Genomic DNA, 20939 nt, shown 5'->3' with positions numbered 1-20939 from the left:
ATATACTCGTCTTCACTTAATGTATAGCGTATGGCTAAAGTGTATGCAAAAGTCAACGACTGCCGGACAGACGGTCACACTGGCAGACGTGCCAGACAAGGACTGGCCGCCAGGAAGTTGAAGGAAGCGCACACAATGTGGGAATGTCATTTTGCTACAGAATGTCACAGCCTTTCCATCTCTTCTTCTTTCTCTCTTCCTCTTTCTTTTACTGTTATGTGTGCAAAGGCCTGACGTTGCCTTGGCCCCCACTCTCACTCTCTCTCTCTTTCTCTTTGCTTTCAGCTGTCATTGCGTCTTGTCCTCTACTCTTCATCTTTTCTCATTGTGCAAAGTGCACGGCAGCGAGCGTGTTACATTTGCAACGGTAAATGGGAACATCGTTCACATTCAATTGGAACTGATTGCGAGGCAGCGTCCTGCGGTCGTTCGTTAATGTTTTTTATTCTAGCATTTGTTAGCTAAGCTGAGGATTATCATAGGTTGTGCAGAAAGAGACGTTGCTCTTACTAAATTTTATAAATAAAAATTTCAAGTTTGAGACTAAATTGTTTGCATAAAAATATGCAGCAAAAAGCTTTGGTTGCTTAAGGCAAATGCAATCCAAATACTTCCCCTTAAGCTGTGCTATGTAAATTTACAAATATTTATCTCATTCTATTTCACATGCAAAACAACAGTCACACACACATTCAATGCATACAGCTGCTATGTAAACTCATGCTCATTTTACTCTTCTTATTCTATGCTCTCTGTTTCTATCCCTTTGCTTCACACAGACACACTCGAAAGGAACGTGTCAAGACGCGTTCAAATAGAATTAAAACGCAGCTATTAAATAAAAATCTCAGCAGTGACCACAGCGCTCTTAACTTAAAATTAATTACAATTAAGCAAAGAAAATGGCACACACCAAAAAAAAGAGTGCGAACAAAAGAGCAACAACAAAAAAAACAGGCCAAAAGCCGGGCAACTTACAACAGTCACGAGTTGAAAGACTAACACGCTAAGCGCTTCGCATTAAATCCAAAAGAGCGTCTCAGTCGCTGTCGCTGTTGCAGTCGCAGTGGCAGTTGCAGCACAAAATTTAACACTAACTGCGCTGCCGGCGGCAATGGCGTCTGCTGTTGCTGCTGCTAATCCACTTTTACTGTTCTTCCGCTCACTCCTACATACACACACATAAACACAAACACTCTTACGCGCGCGCACACACAACTGCACAAATGCAAGCTCTCATGTATGCAAGCGAAAAGGTAGCGACGGCGACGCTGCAAATTTTTTTTTTCTTTTATTTTGGTGTGCTGCGCTTTTGTTGTTTGTGGTTTTTTGTTGTTGTTGCTGCTGCGGCTGCTGCGCTGCCGCTGCTTGGCGCTTTTCGCACTGATTGTTACACACTAAAATCGAATTAAACTTGCGCGCTGTGCAGTTGTTTCGATTGTTGTTGTTGCTTTATTTTTGCCGCACTTTCCGCTAACTTTCGCTCTAACTTTTACTTTGTTTGCAGCGTAGGACACGTTGGCAAAAAAAAGGAGTAAAAGAAGAGCGTAGAAAACTTTTAAAAACGTGCAATTTTTTGGTGTATGTTGTTGTTGTTGTCGCTCTTCCTCTTGCTCTCTGTTGAGACTGCTTTTCAGCTTCTCTTTTTTGGCTGCAACGCAGCGAACGCGTAAAGGGATTTTCTAATAAGAAACGCGACAAAAGTTGAGCGTTGCGATCAACGGTGCAAACGTTGCGGAGCTTAACGGTTTCTAGCCCATTTCTCTTCTCCGTGTATTTATAATAATTATTTTTTATTGTTTTATCCTTGTTTGGTCCGAGATCAAAGGAGTCGAAACTTTTTCTTTGAGTCTGAAAATTTGTTGTGGCTAATAAATCACAAAAAGCCAATTTTCCAGTTTGTTTTATGCGCTTTAAAATTTGATATTTGGTTAAAATTAAAATCTTGCTTTAAATTTGTTTTGTTTTTATTTTCTGTTTATGTTGTAAGCGTTCAGTTGGACTTGCTTGTACTCATAATTCAACTGGACTAATTGGACTAATTAAAAAGTCTTAAACGCTGCTGGGAATTTTTCTCTTTTCCTTTATATGATAAATGGCTTATAAACAAGTTCTAATATTTATTTCTTGGAGCTATTCGTATTTGTTATAAATAATTATTAATTAGTTCTAAATTTACTTTTGATTATTTTCAATTTTCTTTAAATATTTTGTATAAGAATTCTACTTTTTATTTTTATTTATTTTTAATATTTTTATTTGTTGCATGATCCCAAAAATATTTATATTAACTACAGTACCCATTTACTGCAATTACAATATTCCTTCATTAGCACTATCAAATAAATAATTTTCGCTCTTAAAAAACTCTCTTCGATTTCCTAAACTGATCCTTACAAGTTTCCTCTGCTAGCTTGCAGCATTATCACTCTTATTTGTAGGCAAGTCCAATTGGAATTATGAGCACACGCTTTGCTTAATTATATTTAATTTTTAATAAAATCTATAGCTTTTATTTATTTATTCATTTATTATGCACTTTGGTGCATCCTTAGCATGCAACACACACGCACACATAGACTACGCACAGCAACAATAAAACGCACGAATGTGTGTGCCCCTTATTGAAAGCAGAGCTTCAATTTTACCGTTAGCACAGACCGTACGCACAGAAAATCACTTGAAAACTGTTCGGCCGGCCGCATCGGATGTGCCCGAACGGCCAGCCAGTGGGCATAGCCAATGATGTTGCGACAACATTGTTGCTGCAACGTGACGCATTGCATACGAGCCGAAGCCTGTTTTTGTGATTGCTGTGAGTGTCAGCAATGTTGCAGCAACTGGTTTGAGTGGAATTAAGCTGCAGCTCATACAAGTTGTGTTCGCACATGTTTGAGTTGGCTTGATACAGTTTTAGAGTCACCGAGGTGAGTTTTAGTTGTGCAACATTTTTACATGTTGCTATACAATGCTGTTACGCAGCATGTTGCATGAAACCAAATGTATGAGAAATATTTATATTTATATTATAACTGTAGTTGTTAACAGACAGACAATAGTCAATCATGACTCAACAAGTTTTGTTGCTTTTCCTGCGTGGGTGAGGCCGAAAATGTTCTGTTCTCTTCACGCATGTCAAACAATTTGAAGGAAAAGCGATTAAAAGCCCAGACAAATTGACCAATTAGGCTGGAAAAACGGTTTATGCCATTGTAAATATGATTTTCCTAAAGTTGATCAATATCTATAAATCCTAAACAAATGATAATTATTCTCATTACGAAAGCGTTGTTACCAAATTTCATCAAACCTAAAAAGATAATTGCTATGAGAAACGAAAGAGATAGCATACTACATGCATGTGGAACAACATGAACATATGTATATAAAAATTTAGTATTTTCCTATAACAATAATACACACTCCCCAGTGTTAAATGTCAATGAAAATCCAGTATTTTCAAAATCGTAGGCCCCAGGCACAAATTTCCACAAGTCAAATATCTATATATTTAAATTTTTATTACGATTCCGCGCAAACTATATGCATACAGTTTTCTATTCACATGGTTGCATTTTTTAAGAGGAATATATTGATATATTACGACCGCGTATCGATTGATACTAGCAGCTAATCGATACTATCGATATCAATCAACGTCGACCGTCGCGTCTCTAGCAGAGCGACGTTGCCCGTTCTTTCCTGTCGATACGCCAGTGCAGGCGTGTAGTGTTTTTAAAGTTGATCCACGCAAATCAATAAACATCCAAAATGGTAGGTGCCAATAATGTCAAATAATTGCAACAAATGCAGGATAGTAAAATGCCGCAGTCAAGTGCATCGAAATTTTGTGCATGTGTGTGGCAGACAAGTGTATAAAATCATGCAGAAATATGTAAAAATTGTAGACGTGACATTGTCTGCCACTGTGTGTGTGTTTGCGTGTGTGAGAGGTAGTGGTGAAATGCAAGACAAAGAAAATAGCTCAAGGGGCCGTCACAATGACGTATGCAACTATTACAAAAAGAAAAAGTACAGAAAACAGGTCATAAGATGAGACCAGATGTTTGCTTAATGCATCAGTGTAAGTGATTATATATATAGATCTAAAAAAAACCAATCAAATTGTTTTGCAAGCAATAGTCAACGCAAGTGGTTTTCGGGTTCTATTCTAACCTCACAAAATTTAACATCGCCTGAGCTAAATATGTGCAGGTATCTCAGTATGTGTGTGTGTGTGTATGTATAAGCGAGCATTTGTATAAGCATTCAACGCCATTTTTAATAGCAGTTAAGCTGCTCTGACAGCTTACACATGGACTTATTTACAACTCTGATGACTTTCTCTTTTTCTCCTGATGCTGTTTTTAGGTCAACTTCACCGTCGACGAAATCCGTGGCCTGATGGACAAGAAGCGTAATATACGCAACATGTCTGTCATCGCTCACGTCGATCATGGCAAATCCACTTTGACCGATTCCCTTGTGTCCAAGGCTGGTATCATTGCCGGTGCCAAGGCTGGTGAGACCCGTTTCACCGATACCCGCAAGGATGAGCAGGAGCGTTGTATTACCATTAAGTCAACGTAAGACGCATTAAACTCTGCAATCAGGCACGCTCTTAAATCCAATATAAATTAATTGCAGTGCCATTTCCATGTACTTCGAGGTTGAGGATAAGGATTTGGTGTTCATCACGCAAGCCGATCAGCGTGAAAAGGAATGCAAGGGTTTCTTGATCAATCTGATCGATTCACCCGGTCACGTTGATTTTTCATCTGAGGTGACAGCCGCTCTCCGTGTTACCGATGGTGCCCTCGTTGTTGTGGACTGTGTTTCCGGTGTGTGCGTGCAAACGGAAACCGTGCTCCGTCAAGCTATTGCCGAGCGTATTAAGCCCATTCTGTTCATGAACAAGATGGATCGCGCTCTGTTGGAGCTGCAATTGGATGCCGAAGAGCTGTACCAGACTTTCCAGCGCATCGTCGAGAACGTGAACGTCATCATTGCCACCTACAACGACGATGGCGGTCCAATGGGTGAGGTCCGTGTGGACCCCAGCAAGGGTTCAGTCGGTTTCGGTTCCGGTCTCCACGGCTGGGCCTTCACCCTCAAGCAGTTCTCTGAGATGTACTCCGAGAAGTTCAAGATTGATGTTGTCAAGCTAATGAACCGGTAAGCATTCCCTTCTATTATATACGCTCACACATGCTTTTAGCACAAAACGTGTGACGCTGAGCGTGCGACTTCTTTTGGACTGTCACAACCTTGCAAAGGGGCGTGGCAGTTTCGCTAGAACCGCGCGTGCTGATGGCGCCACAAGTGCAAAAAAAAAATAAAAGCAGATCAAATTAGAAGACGCAGCTGAAACGCTACACCGGAACCGCTTTCCTAATGTTCCAACGGTGCATTTGCTAAGGCAGCGACTCGACAAATTATATATTTATATCTACTATATATTGAATTTTGATATCTATAGTCCATTTCAACTCATAAATCCATATATATATATATATTTAGTTTCAATTTAATGTTTTCATAGCACAGTAGATTGCATAAAATCTTTGAAAAAACATGCATATATAATGTGTTATGTCTATGATATAGATTCGTTGTGCTTTTCTTCGTAATGCCCTCGTTTTTTATTTCTCGGAAAAATGATATGTTCATAAAAAATATTCAATGGCTCGAATGGCAACACTTTTGTATGACGTCATTCTTCCTCTGCCCCTAGAAGGCATCGCATAGCAATTAGCAACTATGTATTTTGATTATGGTAGACGCAGACGATCGTGTTGAGGTGTAGAATCATGAAAATAATTATATAAATAAGAGAAAATTAAATTAAATTAAGAACCAGACAATTGAAAAAGATATAAGGTGAGAAAATTTGTTTGTGTAATGAAGAGGGAAATGATGTGAAAAAAATATTTAACAAAAAAAAATAGTTCAAAGCAAATATAGAAACCATACACGAAATAAAATAAACATTTCCCCTGAAAAAAAAAAAAATGGATATCCGAGTAAACAATCATGCCTGAATGTGGAAATAGATAAGATAATATGTCATTCATAATTGATTCGATCACATTTATATAGTTAATTAAATCCTCGTAGAAATAGTGATCCCTAAAAATCATCGTAACTCAATTTCTATTTGTGTCAATTTCGTTTTGTAGTCTGTGGGGTGAGAACTTCTTCAATGCCAAGACCAAGAAATGGCAGAAGCAAAAGGAGGTGGACAACAAGCGCTCTTTCTGCATGTACATTCTCGACCCCATCTACAAGGTGTTCGATGCCATCATGAACTACAAGAAGGAGGAGATCAGCACGCTGCTGGAGAAGATCGGTGTTACACTCAAGCACGAGGATAAGGACAAGGATGGCAAGGCTCTGTTGAAGACCGTGATGCGCACCTGGCTGCCAGCCGGTGAGGCCCTGCTTCAGATGATTGCCATCCACTTGCCATCGCCCGTGGTTGCCCAGAAGTACCGTATGGAGATGCTGTACGAGGGTCCTCATGATGATGAGGCTGCCATCGCTGTCAAGAACTGCGATCCCGACGGTCCATTGATGATGTACATCTCCAAGATGGTACCGACCTCCGATAAGGGACGTTTCTATGCCTTTGGCCGTGTGTTCTCCGGCAAGGTGGCCACAGGCCAGAAGTGCCGCATCATGGGCCCCAACTACACGCCCGGCAAGAAGGAGGATCTGTACGAGAAGGCCATTCAGCGTACCATTCTGATGATGGGTCGTTATGTGGAGGCTATTGAGGATGTGCCATCGGGCAACATTTGCGGTCTGGTCGGTGTAGATCAGTTCCTGGTTAAGACCGGTACCATCACTACCTTCAAGGATGCCCACAACATGAAGGTAATAGATAATCAAATCTCCTAACGAAAGTCATAGTAATATGAAATTTTGTTTTCTCAATTCTTCAGGTAATGAAGTTCTCCGTGTCGCCTGTGGTGCGCGTTGCCGTGGAGCCCAAGAACCCAGCCGATTTGCCCAAACTGGTGGAGGGTCTGAAGCGTTTGGCCAAGTCTGATCCTATGGTGCAGTGCATCATTGAAGAATCTGGCGAGCACATCATTGCCGGTGCCGGTGAATTGCATTTGGAGATTTGCCTTAAGGATTTGGAGGAGGATCACGCTTGCATCCCACTGAAGAAATCCGATCCCGTGGTGTCTTATCGCGAGACCGTTTCCGAGGAATCCACCCAGATGTGCTTGTCCAAGTCGCCCAACAAGCACAACCGTCTGCTCATGAAGGCTCTGCCTATGCCCGATGGTCTGCCCGAAGATATTGATAGCGGTGAAGTTAGCTCCAAGGATGATTTCAAGGTGCGCGCCCGTTATCTGGCCGAGAAGTACGACTATGATGTGACTGAAGCCCGTAAGATCTGGTGCTTTGGCCCCGATGGTACCGGCCCCAACTTCATTCTCGACTGCACCAAATCCGTGCAATACCTTAATGAAATCAAGGATTCCGTTGTCGCTGGCTTCCAGTGGGCCTCCAAGGAGGGTATCATGGCCGATGAGAATCTGCGTGGTGTGCGCTTCAACATCTATGACGTCACCCTACACGCTGACGCTATCCATCGCGGCGGTGGCCAAATCATTCCCACCACCCGTCGTTGCCTGTACGCCGCTGCCATCACAGCCGGTCCTCGTCTGATGGAGCCCGTCTATCTGTGCGAGATTCAGTGCCCTGAGGTTGCTGTTGGTGGCATCTACGGTGTGCTGAACAGGCGTCGTGGCCATGTGTTCGAGGAGAACCAGGTCGTAGGCACCCCCATGTTCGTTGTCAAGGCTTATCTGCCTGTCAACGAGTCGTTCGGCTTCACCGCCGATCTGCGCTCCAACACTGGCGGCCAGGCCTTCCCACAGTGCGTGTTCGACCATTGGCAGGTGCTGCCCGGTGATCCGTGCGAGCCATCCAGCAAGCCCTACCAGATTGTCCAGGATACCCGTAAGCGTAAGGGTCTCAAGGAGGGTCTGCCCGATCTGTCGCAATATTTGGACAAATTGTAAGCGACTCCAACTTGGGGGACAGAGGGCTGCAGCTGCCTAACCTATGAAGCAGGTGGAACGATCAAAGATGCAGAAACAACAGCAAAAACAACATCAACAGCTGTGGCCGCTGGCAGCGTTTAAAAAACACACACAACATTTAAAGAAATTTTGATGATTATTAATTGTATAACAGTAAACAACAACAACAAAATAAATCAAGTAAATGATTATACTTAAGTTTATATAAAACAAAAAACAAATACATACATGGAGAGCACACTTAAAATGTGCTCGAACAAAAATAGAAAACAGAAAACAAAAAGGGGTCCAATCCAATTGAAAACGAAGCTGAAAGCAACTAGTTTGGTTGCTGTCAACAAAGATCACGTTTTAGCAGCGCTGTTAAGGCTAGAGAAATTTGAATGTACGTTAACATTGCCATTGACAACTCACTAAGTTAGCCAAAAGCAGCTGGGATTCAGCCACCCCTCCTGAACTAGCTAAATTGAACAACACTATTCTGTTATAGCTGTAACAGCTGTAGTTACCGCATTGAAAATTGCAACGTGGGGGTTGTATTTTGGCTTTTATTGTTTTTGTTCGTGATGCACGCCGCGTGGCCAAGTGCAAAATCACAAAGCAAAGCACACAAAGCCAATCAATGTTAATGATTACAACAAATGGGCGACATGCGGCGTTTGGCAAACAAAAACAACAGCAGCAGTAGCAGCTCGGTATGGGGTGGCACCGACCGAGAGAATGGGCAAGAGAGAGAGAGAGAGCGCGCGCAATTGCAACCCAAACAAAAACTCCCACACCAATGCGCGTACGGTCTCTCCTATTGCACTCTCTGCTTTTGTATGGCTGCCCGAATCTAGCTAAATCTAATGATTTTACCCTCTGCTAATAAAGAGTGTACTAATGTAAAGAAAAAACTATTAAATTGCAATCCCAGCTAAAATGATTTTAACAATCATAGCTATGTTAACAGACAGGCAGTATTGTCTGCGAAGAGAGCCAATATTGGCAGATCATTGGATCACGCACAAGTACAATCCAATGTAATGCTAGCTTATGAGAGCTTGCTCTTTGTTTGCGCTCTTTGTGTGCGGAGCTTGAGGTATAAGCAACAACAACAAGTAAAATAGTAAGTGAATAACATCCACCAGATACAGTAACAGCATAGAGTAGCCAATTGGCTTCTCTCTGCGGCTCAGTCGTGTTTCGGTGTTCGAGGCAAGCAGACGTGTTTGAGCAGTTGCTTGGCGCATCACATCGCATTGCAATATTTTTGTAAATTTTAATAGGTATATGAGCGCGTGTATGTGTGTGTTTCGATTTGTCTGTGTGTACGTGTGGTTTGCGGTCTGTGCTGTGTTTAAAATTCAAATTCGAAATTAATCGAATTAAATATTGCAAAAATAGTCAACAATTTGCTGAATTCGTTTGCCAAACGAGCGGAACCAACAACAAAAGTAACTTACGTTCATACACAGTATAGGTGTCTGTGCCTGTGTCATTCTACGTGTGTACGTGTGCATGTGTGTGTTCATGTGTGTAGGTGGAATTGTATGTAATTCATAAGCAAATTGCTAAATGCGAATAGAATTCTCTTGTTCTCGGAAGTCGCCGTCTGTTTTTGTCATCGTCTCAAAAGCCGCCGTCGACGTCGCTGCCGCCGCTACGTCTGTCATTACAAACGTCAGCCCCGCATTTGGGCTTGTTGGCTATCTCGCTCTTGCACACGCATACGCGCGCGGCATATTTGCTATATTTAGCAACATTTCCAATTGGAAGATTTTTGATTTGACCTTTTGGCAGTAAAAGCTTTTAACTGTAATTATTATGCGTTGCCAGCATAAAAAACAAACCAAATGCTGATGCTAAATGTGTGTGTGTGTGTGTGGGTTGGAGTGTGTGTGTGTGAGTGTGTGCGTCTGCATATGAAAAAATCGATGCCAGACTCCCTGCGACAACGACGACGACGACGTCGACGCCAGGCAACTTCATTCAGTAAAGTAAAAGGCAAGAGGCAAAGGCAGCGACGCCAGCGTCGCCGCAGTATATTTTACAGTTAGACAAAGTTGGAGCTTTGCGCTGTCTGTCTATGTGTGCGTTTGTAAGTGTGTAGGTGGCTGCAGCTGAAGTTTGAAATTCGAATTGGAACTGGCTTTATGGACAGCTACCGATAAGAGCGGAAATGAAATTTGAAACTTAAAAATTGCAAACTTTTCTATTATTTTTAACCGTTTTTTGTACTTTGTTTGCTGCATCCGTTTGAAATGCGTTTTTGGGGCAGCCAACGCAAAAGTTTTTTCTATTTTTGCGCAAAGACAAAAGCAACGTGCGTGCCTGTGTGTGTGTGTGTTTGTGTGTGATATATATATGTGTGTGTGTGAGTGAGTTGTTTATGTATAGCGGAATATAATATATCTTGTATATGTATGTGTAGCAGTGGGCGAGCAGGCAGGCTAATCTGTCGCTATGTCCGTGAGCGTGTGTGTGTGTGTGTGAGCCAGTGTGAGTGCGCCTGAGCTCCACATATATAAAACTCCTCTCTACAAAGTGTATAGAAAATATGAATGAAGATAGGAAACGCAATGCAAAGGAGTTAAGAGTAAATTGTAGGCAATGAGTGTGTGTGTGGGGAGGGACGGGGGGCGAAAAGTCTTTGCAGGAAACGAGGAACGAGAATAGTTTTCACACACAGAATAGTTTTCCACCATTTTTCACACCTCCTTTAGCTTCACTGTGGGGGCACAGACTCTACGTGAAAAATCAATGCAAAAAATTTGTTGTTTAGTTTAACGAAACAAATTTTAATTGGCTTTTGGCAGCGTGTTGCGAAAGTTGGAAAGTTTCTTAAGAAATTGAAATTGAAATTGTCAATATATTCATTATGGGAAATTTTGGGAAAGTCTTTAGTGGCTCGCCTTTTCAGTAAAGCAAAAAAAGTTTTTCTTTATGATACAGTGAAAGCACTGTTGAGTGGATATCAATTGAAGGGAATTGTATTGAAATTTGTGCATAAAATATCTATATGAAGTCCCTATGTGAGCACATATTCATTTATGCTCTATAAAATATTCATCCAGTTTTATTATTTTCCAATTGGAATATCTTTTAAATCCTTAGATATTCGATACAAAAAGATTACTTTTATTTATTACTTTTATATAAATATGTATATATATATATGTATACAGTCCTTTAGTAGTCTTGCATTAAAAAATTCTTGTTTAATTATAATTTCTCATTTAAAGCAAATCAAATAAAAAAAATTTATTTTTTTGTATAAAATATTATAAAGTTTCGAGCTATTAACACTTCCTTTTTCTATAATCTGTTCTCCACCCAATTCTGCCTTCAAAAAGTCTCACCATAGACGTTTCTTTCAGATTCTGGTGATAGAAAAAACTTATGGCTTCTATTAGTAAAGTTTGTCGGAAAAAGTATGCTAATTACCTAAGTAGCTAATTTTTGCTCATTACTGAGCTTTCTTAATGGAAAAACTAAATTTTATCTTTGTGCTTAATAAATTTTTGGCCCCTATTAAACAAAAAATATGTCAAGAGAACAAATTTACCAGATGTGCACTCTAAGCAGCTTTTACTGTACATTGAAAACAAGTTTTCAGATTATTTATTAAAAAGTAAATTTTAAATAGGAAATAAATTTATAAAATAAATGTTTTTAAAGAAACTTTATATTGCAATCAATAACAGTTGTCAATTGTGCGCTTTACGGAGTGTTTACTGTAAAATTAAAAAAAAAAACTTAAAAAATACTCCCAAATTTAATATAAATTTAAATGAAATTAATATTAAAATTTGAAATTTCTTGGCCTTTGTTAAAGTTCGCTCTAAGCGGATTTCACTGTACAATGAAAACCAAATGTTCGCTAATTGAAATAATACTCTTAAATTGAAAATTTAACATAAATTACAAAAATATATATATATTATTATAAAAAATTTGTCAGCTTTTCGCTCTATCAAGTTTTTACTGTAAATTTACATAGGCATTTAAAATCGGACTAATTTGATACACAAAGAAAATTTGCAATCGAAATTGAATGATTTAATGCAATTTTTCTGAGTTCACTCTAAGCAGCCTTCACTGTATCTCTCATCAAAGTGCCTTATGTGGCTTAGAGTCAAGCCTCAGCCACACATTCAATTATCCTATTAAATAACGGATTTATTCAAGCGCATCAAACTAATATCCGTTCGTTCTCGAAGCCCCAAACGAAATCTAATTGCACGTTACGCAAAATCAATATTAAATATTATCGATATTAAATATTTATTGAACTTTCGCAGAGCGCAACAAAACACGAACAACTTAAGCCGCTTACGGCCAACTACAGCAGCATTTACAACATTTTGATTATTTAAGCAAGAAACAAAAACAAAAAAACCTAATTTTCCCACCCGCTTTAATCGTGCCATCTCTCTCTCTCTCTGTCTCTCCCTCTTAGCATTTGAATGACGAATTTAATGAGCTGAAAAAAACGCCAATCACTTTCACACATTGCATAGATGAAAATTGAAACAGCCGACAACAAAGACGAGCAGCGGCCGTCGACGCCGACGTCGACTGAGGCAGCGACAGCGACTGTGGGCGCATTGATTACATTTTCATAATCAACGAAATACAAGAAAAAGCAACAGCAACAAAAAATAACTCACAAAAAAGTAAAAAGAAAAAGAAAAAGAAAAAAGTTGCAGTTGGTTTCAATGAAAATCGCATAATGGAGACAACACCTGAATCGTGTGGCACAGCACGCGATTCTGTGGAGGCGTTGGAACTGGAGGCGGATACGGCGGAGACAGAGGCGGCAGCAGAGCCAGCGACAGCAGCAGCAGCAGCAGCGGCAGCGGCAGCAACAGCGACTGCGATTGCAGCCAACAACATGTCCGAGTTAGAGCCCGCAGCTCTGGATGCTTTGGATGGGGACAACGACCAACAAAAGCAAAAGTATGTCGCAAGCTCTAAATGAAATTAAAATCAAATTGTGAACAACATACAAAGCGAGAGAGAGAGGGCGACTGAGAGAGCGAGTTGATGACTCTTTGCAACAGTCAAGCCGCCACGAGCATAGCCTAATTACATTTTCATTTCGATTTTAGCAACGATTCGCTGCAGCCGCATTCACTGGAGCCCATCTCCATGGACGATATACCGGAGCCCATCAAAGTGCTGGATGATATCATATCGGAGTTCGAAGAGGCAACCACCAAGCCGGCAGCACTGCATTGCAACAGCGGCGAGAATCAATCAGAAGACGATGGCTACATGAGTCTGAGTCGCAAAAAGTGAGTTATACAGAGCTAAACAGTCTATTTCAGTATAGACCTTAACATTATTCACTTTATGCTTAGGCTAACCCCCCCAGTCCATGAGTGTCTTAGGAACTGCAGACTCTAGTATCAAAGTAGTTTTTTCTTAACTCAAGAGATTAGCATGCTTCGCATACAGCAGATACAGTTTGTCTCTATTTTCAATATTATTTCTTTAAAATTTGAAAGAAAATGCAGATTATGAGCTATGGGCGGCTATATAAGGAAAGCCAAGACAAATATCTTAACCAAAAAAAAAATATTTGATAATGTATAAAAAATTAAATTTGAACTTAGGCCAGATTTATTATATATATTTTATAAATTTAATATATATATATAGTTAGTATATATATGAGTGATTATATATTGAGCTATGGTTTTTAGAAACTTAAAAACATTAAAAATTTAATTTAAAAATAAATTTGAACTTAGTGCAAATTTATTATATATATTTTATAAATTTATTATATATAGTTAGTAAATATATGAATGATTGAGCTATGTTTTTTAGAAACTAAAAAACATTGCATAATTAAAAAAAAAAAAATTAAAAAAAAATTATTTTTAATTAAAACATTTTATATTTTAAAAGAAATTCCAAAATTCTTAAATATTTTTAATATATATATTTTTTTAAATATTTTATTTATTTATTATTATCTTAACTTATAAAGTTTCTAAAAGCTGTTAAAACAATCTTTAGAAAATTTAAACTTAAAAAAAATTGATTTTCTCAAGGAATTTAAAAAAATGCTAACTTTTGTTGACTATTATATTAAAGCCAATAACTGCATGAAACAAGCTCAAACAAGTAAGAATCTGGCAGTCGACTGCATAATACCTGTTCACCTTCCTAAAACAGTTTAGTAATTTTTAGTCAAACTCAAAGGAAACTATCAAATTTTGGAGTTCTAGCTGCAAAGCTTTAAAATATAAGGTAAATCTATGGAGAAGGTCAACAGTAAAAGTCGTTTTAATGCAAATACATATAATAATAATAAATAAATAATATATATAATAGGCTTAGGTTTGTCTATCAGTAATTTTTGATCTTCGGCTTCCAAGTTTCCCGCCTCTTCTGCTATATCAGTTATAGTATTTTCCAGCTGAATCTTAACTTTAGTAGCTGTAAAGAGAGAGCTCATAAAACTGTGATAATCAATGCCAATCATAACTAATTTTCAATTCAATTTCATTTTCAATTAATTACATATTTTTAAGCACATATCCTCTGCCCACTCTATTGAAACATTCCTTAATAAACTGCCCAAAAATGTTAATAGAGCTTCTAAAACAAAATGCTTCTGTTATTTTTGTATGTGCAGCATGTCTAAAAAGGACTCGGAGGATGTGCCACAAACACCCAGCACGGACACCGTGCCCGAGGGCAGCTTCAACGAGGTTGATGGCACCGCTGAGAATCTAACCAAATTATCCGAGGCGGAGCACAGCAGCCAGGAAGCGACAACGCCGCTCATACAGACAACGCTGGTGAGCACACACACACACACACACATAAATATATATATACATATATATATATATAGCTGATGAAAATTCAATTAATGCACTCTTTACCTTTAGCCCAAGGCACGTAGCGCCAATTCGACGCCAGCCACCAGCTCCAACTACTCGAGTCTGCCCTGTTGTGGTGCACGTGCCTCAAATTTGACTGCCACCTCGACGTGCAGCTCGTCGAATGGTCTGGAGGCGACAGCCACACGCACCGGCAGCTGCAATGGGGAGCGCAATGTGCTGGGCATAGACATCAGCGCGGTGCACAATGCCGTGCTGCGCGGCAATCTGGCCAAGTTGCCGGAGCCAATGCTGAACGAGCATCCTGTGACCATCTATCCAGGGCCATCGGCCAAGGCGAGTGGCGACGGTGGGCGCGGCAAGCGTTTGGTGGAGAAGCACAAGGCTGTGTGCCACATGCTGAATCCACATTCTATTAGCTCCAGCTCCTCGTCGGGCTCGCAGCACACGTCCAGCGGCGAGGCCTCGCCGGCGGCGTCCAATATGAACGTGGCCACGGCCAAACAGCAGCAACTGGACGACTATTCCGAGGATTCCTTGGAGGAGTCAACCATCTCGACAGACCTAACGCCCGTCAAGCAGAACGGCGTCGCCTGGGAGATACACTTCAAGAGCAATAAAAAGAAGTCCAGCGGCAGCGCAAAGAAATCAAATTCGACAGCCGTCAAAAAGGTGAGAGAACTGCAGTTCGACTGCCAGCAGCAAAAGCTAATCTCTCCCTTCGCATTTACTTAGCAGCAGCAGCAGCAGCAGGATAACAATCTGGCTGATTTCAACAAGAGTTTCGCCTACAACGAACAGAGCATGCTGGGCAAGGGCACCTTTGTCATACGCCGCTCCACGGGCAAGAAGCCGCCACGTGCCGCTGACATTTTCTGCATACCAAAGCCGCCGCGCAGCTCCCTCGGCGCCGGCGCCATTAGCAACGAGTTCTATACGAGCGACAGCGAGCCCAGTGAATCGACGCCGTTGCCACCGCCACCGGCGCCCGCCGAAATCAATTTCATCTACAAAGAGTGCGAAGCGGCAGCGGCGCAAACGCGACGTGGCCTGGAAATGGCAGCGGCACACAGAGCTGCGCTCTCCTTGGATATAGCCGAGGCCACCGAGCATCTGATCAATAAGCCGATCAAGAGCAAGACGGCCATGTTGACGGAGAAGCGTCTCAGCGCCGAATCCATGCCGGACAACACCTCCAGCAGCGAGGAGTTTGACGAGGCGCGTCTCAATGGCAACGGCTACGAGCTGTACGGCTATAATGGAAGTGGTAAGGGTATTCCCTAGTCGAGCACATCTACACTAGAGCACTCTTAACTTGCTCCTAATCTGTCTTCCAGAACAACGCGTCTCGACAGCGACCACGCCTCACACAGATCTGGCGCCTACCTTGGAGGAGGACGAGGAGTCTGACTTTAGCTACGGCTGTGCGCCGCTCAAGCAGATCGAGCACAATATCAGCGCGCTGCTGCGTGGCGATATACCGCTGCCTGGCCAGCTGATTCAGGCGAATGGCTGCAGCAGTGGAGCTGCTGCAGTTACTGGAGGTGGAGCTGCCACTGGTGCTGCTGCTACGACTGCTGCTGCTGCCGCCGCCGCCGCTGCTGCTGCCGCTGCTGCTGCTGCTGCGGAGCTGCATGCCAAACGTGTGCTGGAGTTCCGTCCGGGCGTGCATAAGTCGGAGAGCGCGAAAGAGATGCTGTTATCGCAGAACATCGGCTTTGGCCCGTTGCCACCGTCGCCGCCCAGCTCCAATCCGGACATGTTCGACTATGATGCGCCATTGCCGCCGTCGCCGGTGGAGCCACGCAAGCCACTCGAGCTGCCAGCAGCTGCAACAACGGCAGCCACTGCCAATCGTGGCACCACCGTGGTCGAGGTGCACGCCACTGCCTCGGGCGCTGCGGTGCATAGCAGCAATAGCCATACGCGACGCAGTCGCGACAACGTGGCTGCAGTGCGTCATTTCAACGATGAGCTGCCGGCGCCGCCAGCACCGGCACATCAATCGAATAGCTTTGTCGACGGCTTGCCAGGTCCACCATTGGCGCCAGCCGTGCCGCCACACCGTGCGGGTCATTCGTTGAACACGATGAAATCGTGGAGCATTGATTCACAGTATCGCAAGAGATCGCCCAAATTGTTTGGCTATAGCAGCGGCAGTGGCATCACCACGCCCACTGGCTTGGGCGGCATGCCGCCGCTGCCACAGCCGCCGATGGGCACCATCGGCTCCTGCGATGGCGGCTCTGTGGCCGGCACGGGCTCCTATCAGCGACGCTATATCAACTATGGCACCAAGCGCAGCTTGAAGCAGTCGCCGCGCGAAGAGCATCGCCTGCAAACCTCATGTAGTCTTCCTGAAACGCCAATCTTTGCCAGAGGGTGAGCTGCCCATACCCTGTAATGCCTACCCGATCCCAATTCACATATGATTTTCTTGCCTTTGTCGCAGCTGTGACATACCACGTACGCCATATCGTCGCCAAAATGATCCCATTCCTGTGAGTGGCTCCCGCACAGCGCCACGTTCCAGCACATCGAATAGCATCAATATGGGCAACTCCATCCTGGGCATAGGCGGTAAGTGTGCCACGATGAATGGCTGCATCTCAATAACCATGGCTCTTGCTTTAGCTGGCGCCTATGGCACCGCTCAAATCTGCCGTCAGCGTTCGATCAATCACGCCTTAGCCTCCAATGAAATGCTGCGCATGACTGGCGCTCCAGCACGCGGCTGGTATCCCAAGCAGCGCAACATGCGTCCCGCTTCCACGGAGAACATTGATCGCTTGGCCTCGGTGCGCGTCTGGGACAATCCGGCTGGCATGTCCGGCACGGGTCAATCCCGCAAGCCGCTCACCCTGCCGCCCAATCTGACGCCCTCCTTCTTGAACAAGTCGCCGCGCGAAGCGCTACGTCGTGTCACCAGCTTGCTAATCACCAAGAAGAGTAAGTGTGCAGCTGGCTAAGCATGCCATTGACTTACCCTCCCTCTCTCTTCCTCTCTGTTTACTTTGCTAGAGCACAACAAGGAGCGCAAGCACAAGGCCTACAGTGATCTGCCCATGGATGACAGCAATAGCAAGCATGCCTATGAATTTGAAACTGGTGAGCAGATGTTTACAGCTGGGCCAAGGCAGCTATAATACAAGATGATAAAACAGAGCACTTCATATAGACCAGGCCAAATCTGTTGTTAGCCTAAAAGTTCACTCAATTAAGCTGAAGAAATAGCAGAACTGTAACTCGCTTAACTCTTCATATAAATCAAGTCCAATGAGAAGGATTTTAAATTCAAAGAATTTTTATATAAAATTTCAAAAAAATGTACAACAAATTGTTAATAACTAAACGAGTTGCTTTCTATAAGCCAAGCCAATTGTGGCTTTGGCAAGGCAAAAATGTCCATAGAGTCGATTATGATTCCACAAACTCTTTCATAGCTGTGCGCTAACTAAGCAGAGCTCTTCATATATATTAGTTATAAAACATGAATAGAGCAATTACAATTTCTCAAACAGTTTCTTACTTAAATTTTAATGAAATAATAACAATGTAAATATATCTTATAAGCATTGTAAGCAATATTGGGATCAATATTTTATCAATCCCTATAAACATCTCATGAAGTGATTGAAATGTTAAGTCTGATCGGAGATCGATGCAAGCTAATGCCATTCAATCAATTGACTGCTATGACATAGATCTTGCGAATATAACATAATACATTTCAATATATTATATATATAAGATTATATATTTAAAGTCTCTTTCTTATTCTGTAGGTTCCACCAAGCGCAAGGAGAGCAGCAGTCGCAGCAAGGACACTGCCGCCGTTGCTGCTGTCGGTGCCACGCCCAAGGCCAAAAAGAAGGGCCTCTTCAAGACGCTGTGGAAGCGCACGAAAACCGCCTCGCTGGATCAATAGAGCAGCCAAAACAACAACAACAACAACAACAACAAATTATATACCAAATGTCAACTTGTTTACGAACGAAGCCAAAACACTGCCCCAACATCCCAGCTAATCCAACTACTTTGGATATGCACACACACACACTCATATATATGTACATGTATATGTTTTTAAAGAACGTTGATAATAACCGCACCTCTATATGAACACACACACATATATATATATATATGTATTATAACCCGAAACTCACCTGCTCAGCCATCAATTTCAATCACGCGCATACGATTCGAAAGATTTTCGCACGCTCATTCGATTGTAGTTCGCTCACCTTGAAAAATTGCACTCAATATGCAAGCAATTTTTATATATATATGTATATCTAACATATATATATATATATATATATCTATGTATATGTATACAACTATATCGGTCATATAATAAGGCGAAAAACTGAGTAATTCAAAAATGCACAAAGCCGTGAATCGTAAAGACTGAAAAAAGAAAAAAAAAAAAAATAAATAAAATGTAAATGAAATGTTTAAAAACAAAAATTTTGGAAATGCCACAACAGACCAGATCAGCAGAGAAATATATATACCTATCAGCAATAAAATCTATATCGAGAGAGTAGTCCCGTCTTTTGAACCTGCAAACAATTCCATGGCCGAAACACACAATAAAAACGCACGCAACGATGAGCAAAAAAATAAAAAATAAAAAATAAAAAAATAACAAAAATTATGAAACGAAAATTTATAAAAGCAAAAACAAAAGAATAATTATTATACAGCACTGAATTTATATATAGTATATGAAAACTCTATATGCATAGTTTGGAGTATAACTGAGCCGTTTAGGGCTCCACAGGCAGCATAACTTACTTTATATTATGATGTTCGATTTATATACATGAAGCTACTCTTTTTATGGGCTTCCTTCGGACGCTGGAGGGTCATCTCTGAGCCAGCCTAACTTCGGCTAGAGCGCCGCTCCAAGCTAATATTTTAAAGCAAAAAAATATGATATCTTACAATAAAATTGTATTTCGAAATTTTGAGAGACTAGAATAGCCGAAACGCCCTCCAAATTTCAAAGAATCTTTGATAATACGATTTCCAAAATTTTTCATACAATTTAAAAAACGAAAAACGAATAAGAAAAACCTAAAAGTTAAATACAAGAAAAAATGCTCAATAGAACTTTACCAGGCAGCATTTTGCTTTTTGTAATTCCAAAAGAAAAGAAAAGAAAAGAAAAACCCGCAATGAAAAGCAGAAAACAAATAAAACAACTGTAAACGTTTACTAGTCATTAAATATATGAAAAACAAGAGGTGGGCAGAAAATGATGAAATATATAAACAAATATGTATTTTTTATTAACACACTGAGAAAGCAAAGTGGCCAAATATAACAAAAAAAAACATTTTATGAGCATAGGCGCCCGCCCCGCCCTGCCCTGCCCTGCCCCTCATAAGGAAAGTTAAGTAAAGAGAGAGAGGGAGAGCCAGTTGAAAAGTATTATTAACGAATTATTATATATTATGCTATAGCAAGTTGGTATTTATTATAATTAATATTATTGTATGTACAATTATTTGTATTAATATTATTGAATATATTTTTTAGAAAAGTAGTGTGAAAATTGAAAAAAAAAAAATAATAAAAAAACTAACAGAAGGAATAAAAAAAATAAAAGTACTTAAAAAAAAACAAAGACGAAAGTAAAATTTACATTTGGGTACTTTTATATATATATATCTAAATATATATATATAGATATTTATCCTCAAAAATCGAAATTGAATATCTGACCCAAAGTTGATATTTATAGAACGAGCTGAAGTACTAAAAAGTCGTTTGTTTTTTAGAGATGTTTTTTCTTATAGACCTTTCGACACATCCTACATTTGAGCAACATTTCTAAAGCACTAACTAAACCAAACGCTCCCAACAAAATAAAACTCTATATAAAATGTTCATTCTCACACGCTCGGCTAGACATGAAAAACTAACTGCTTAAATGGAACACACATATAACAAAATATATATAGAAAAATAAACATATAATAATAACAATGACAAATTACAATAACAATTCACACACACACACACATAT

The 20939-nt window shown here is 40.9% G+C and overlaps 3 protein-coding genes across 8 annotated transcripts in view; 2 read left to right on the top strand and 1 right to left on the bottom strand.

The window, feature by feature from the left end:
* Positions 1 to 2688, bottom strand: part of LOC111592495 (protein madd-4) — an 80088-nt gene extending 77400 nt beyond the window's left edge. For 2 of the 3 annotated variants that reach the window (XM_023304717.2, XM_023304721.2), the window contains exons 1-2: positions 2589 to 2664; positions 979 to 1911 (exon numbers count right to left, since the gene is read on the bottom strand). The gene's annotated coding sequence lies outside the window, so the exon portion shown is untranslated. Of the gene's footprint in view, positions 1 to 978; positions 1912 to 2588 lie in introns of all 3 variants that reach the window. The other variant, XM_030223702.1, reaches the window with a different exon arrangement.
* A 991-nt stretch (positions 2689 to 3679) lies between these two features.
* On the top strand, positions 3680 to 8204 carry LOC111592498 (elongation factor 2). Its single transcript, XM_023304723.2, has 5 exons — positions 3680 to 3774; positions 4372 to 4586; positions 4648 to 5175; positions 6180 to 6876; positions 6945 to 8204. Exons 1-5 carry the CDS (start codon positions 3772 to 3774, stop codon positions 8034 to 8036), a joined length of 2535 nt encoding a protein of 844 aa, XP_023160491.1. The 5' UTR covers positions 3680 to 3771; the 3' UTR covers positions 8037 to 8204.
* Positions 8205 to 9249: 1045 nt separating this feature from the next.
* Positions 9250 to 19109, top strand: LOC111592504. 4 transcript variants are annotated; one of them, XM_023304728.2, is made up of 11 exons: positions 9250 to 9325; positions 12499 to 12998; positions 13151 to 13336; positions 14689 to 14854; positions 14948 to 15571; positions 15638 to 16166; positions 16237 to 17281; positions 17352 to 17479; positions 17534 to 17848; positions 17921 to 18007; positions 18685 to 19109. In XM_023304728.2, exons 2-11 carry the CDS (start codon positions 12772 to 12774, stop codon positions 18825 to 18827), a joined length of 3450 nt encoding a protein of 1149 aa, XP_023160496.2. In that variant the 5' UTR covers positions 9250 to 9325; positions 12499 to 12771; the 3' UTR covers positions 18828 to 19109. The 4 variants fall into 4 exon arrangements, with proteins under 4 accessions (XP_023160496.2, XP_023160495.2, XP_030079567.1 ...); XM_023304727.2 differs by having other exon boundaries at positions 15635 to 16166; XM_030223707.1 differs by having other exon boundaries at positions 9263 to 9311; positions 15635 to 16166.
* The last annotated feature ends 1830 nt before the right edge of the window (positions 19110 to 20939 follow it).

This window comes from Drosophila hydei, unplaced genomic scaffold, assembly GCF_003285905.1.
Source record: "Drosophila hydei strain 15085-1641.00,03,60 unplaced genomic scaffold, DhydRS2 tig00000253-arrow-arrow-pilon, whole genome shotgun sequence".
Lineage (NCBI taxonomy): Eukaryota > Metazoa > Arthropoda > Insecta > Diptera > Drosophilidae > Drosophila > Drosophila hydei.
Note: the sequence above shows the minus strand (reverse complement) of the source record. Positions and strands in the feature narration are given on the sequence as shown.

What these genes read in the sequence shown, in the direction of transcription:
- LOC111592498 (XM_023304723.2), top strand. An exon ending in TGTATTACCATTAAGTCAAC is followed by an intron (nt 4,587 to 4,647) that starts GTAAGACGCATT and finishes AATTAATTGCAG; the next exon opens with TGCCATTTCCATGTACTTCG. An exon ending in AGGATGCCCACAACATGAAG is followed by an intron (nt 6,877 to 6,944) that starts GTAATAGATAAT and finishes TCAATTCTTCAG; the next exon opens with GTAATGAAGTTCTCCGTGTC.
- LOC111592504 (XM_023304727.2), top strand. Translation starts at nt 12,772, where the DNA reads ATGGAGACAACACCTGAATCGTGTGGCACAGCACGCGATTCTGTGGAG. An exon ending in ATTCGACAGCCGTCAAAAAG is followed by an intron (nt 15,572 to 15,634) that starts GTGAGAGAACTG and finishes GCATTTACTTAG; the next exon opens with CAGCAGCAGCAGCAGCAGGA. An exon ending in CTTGCTAATCACCAAGAAGA is followed by an intron (nt 17,849 to 17,920) that starts GTAAGTGTGCAG and finishes TTACTTTGCTAG; the next exon opens with AGCACAACAAGGAGCGCAAG.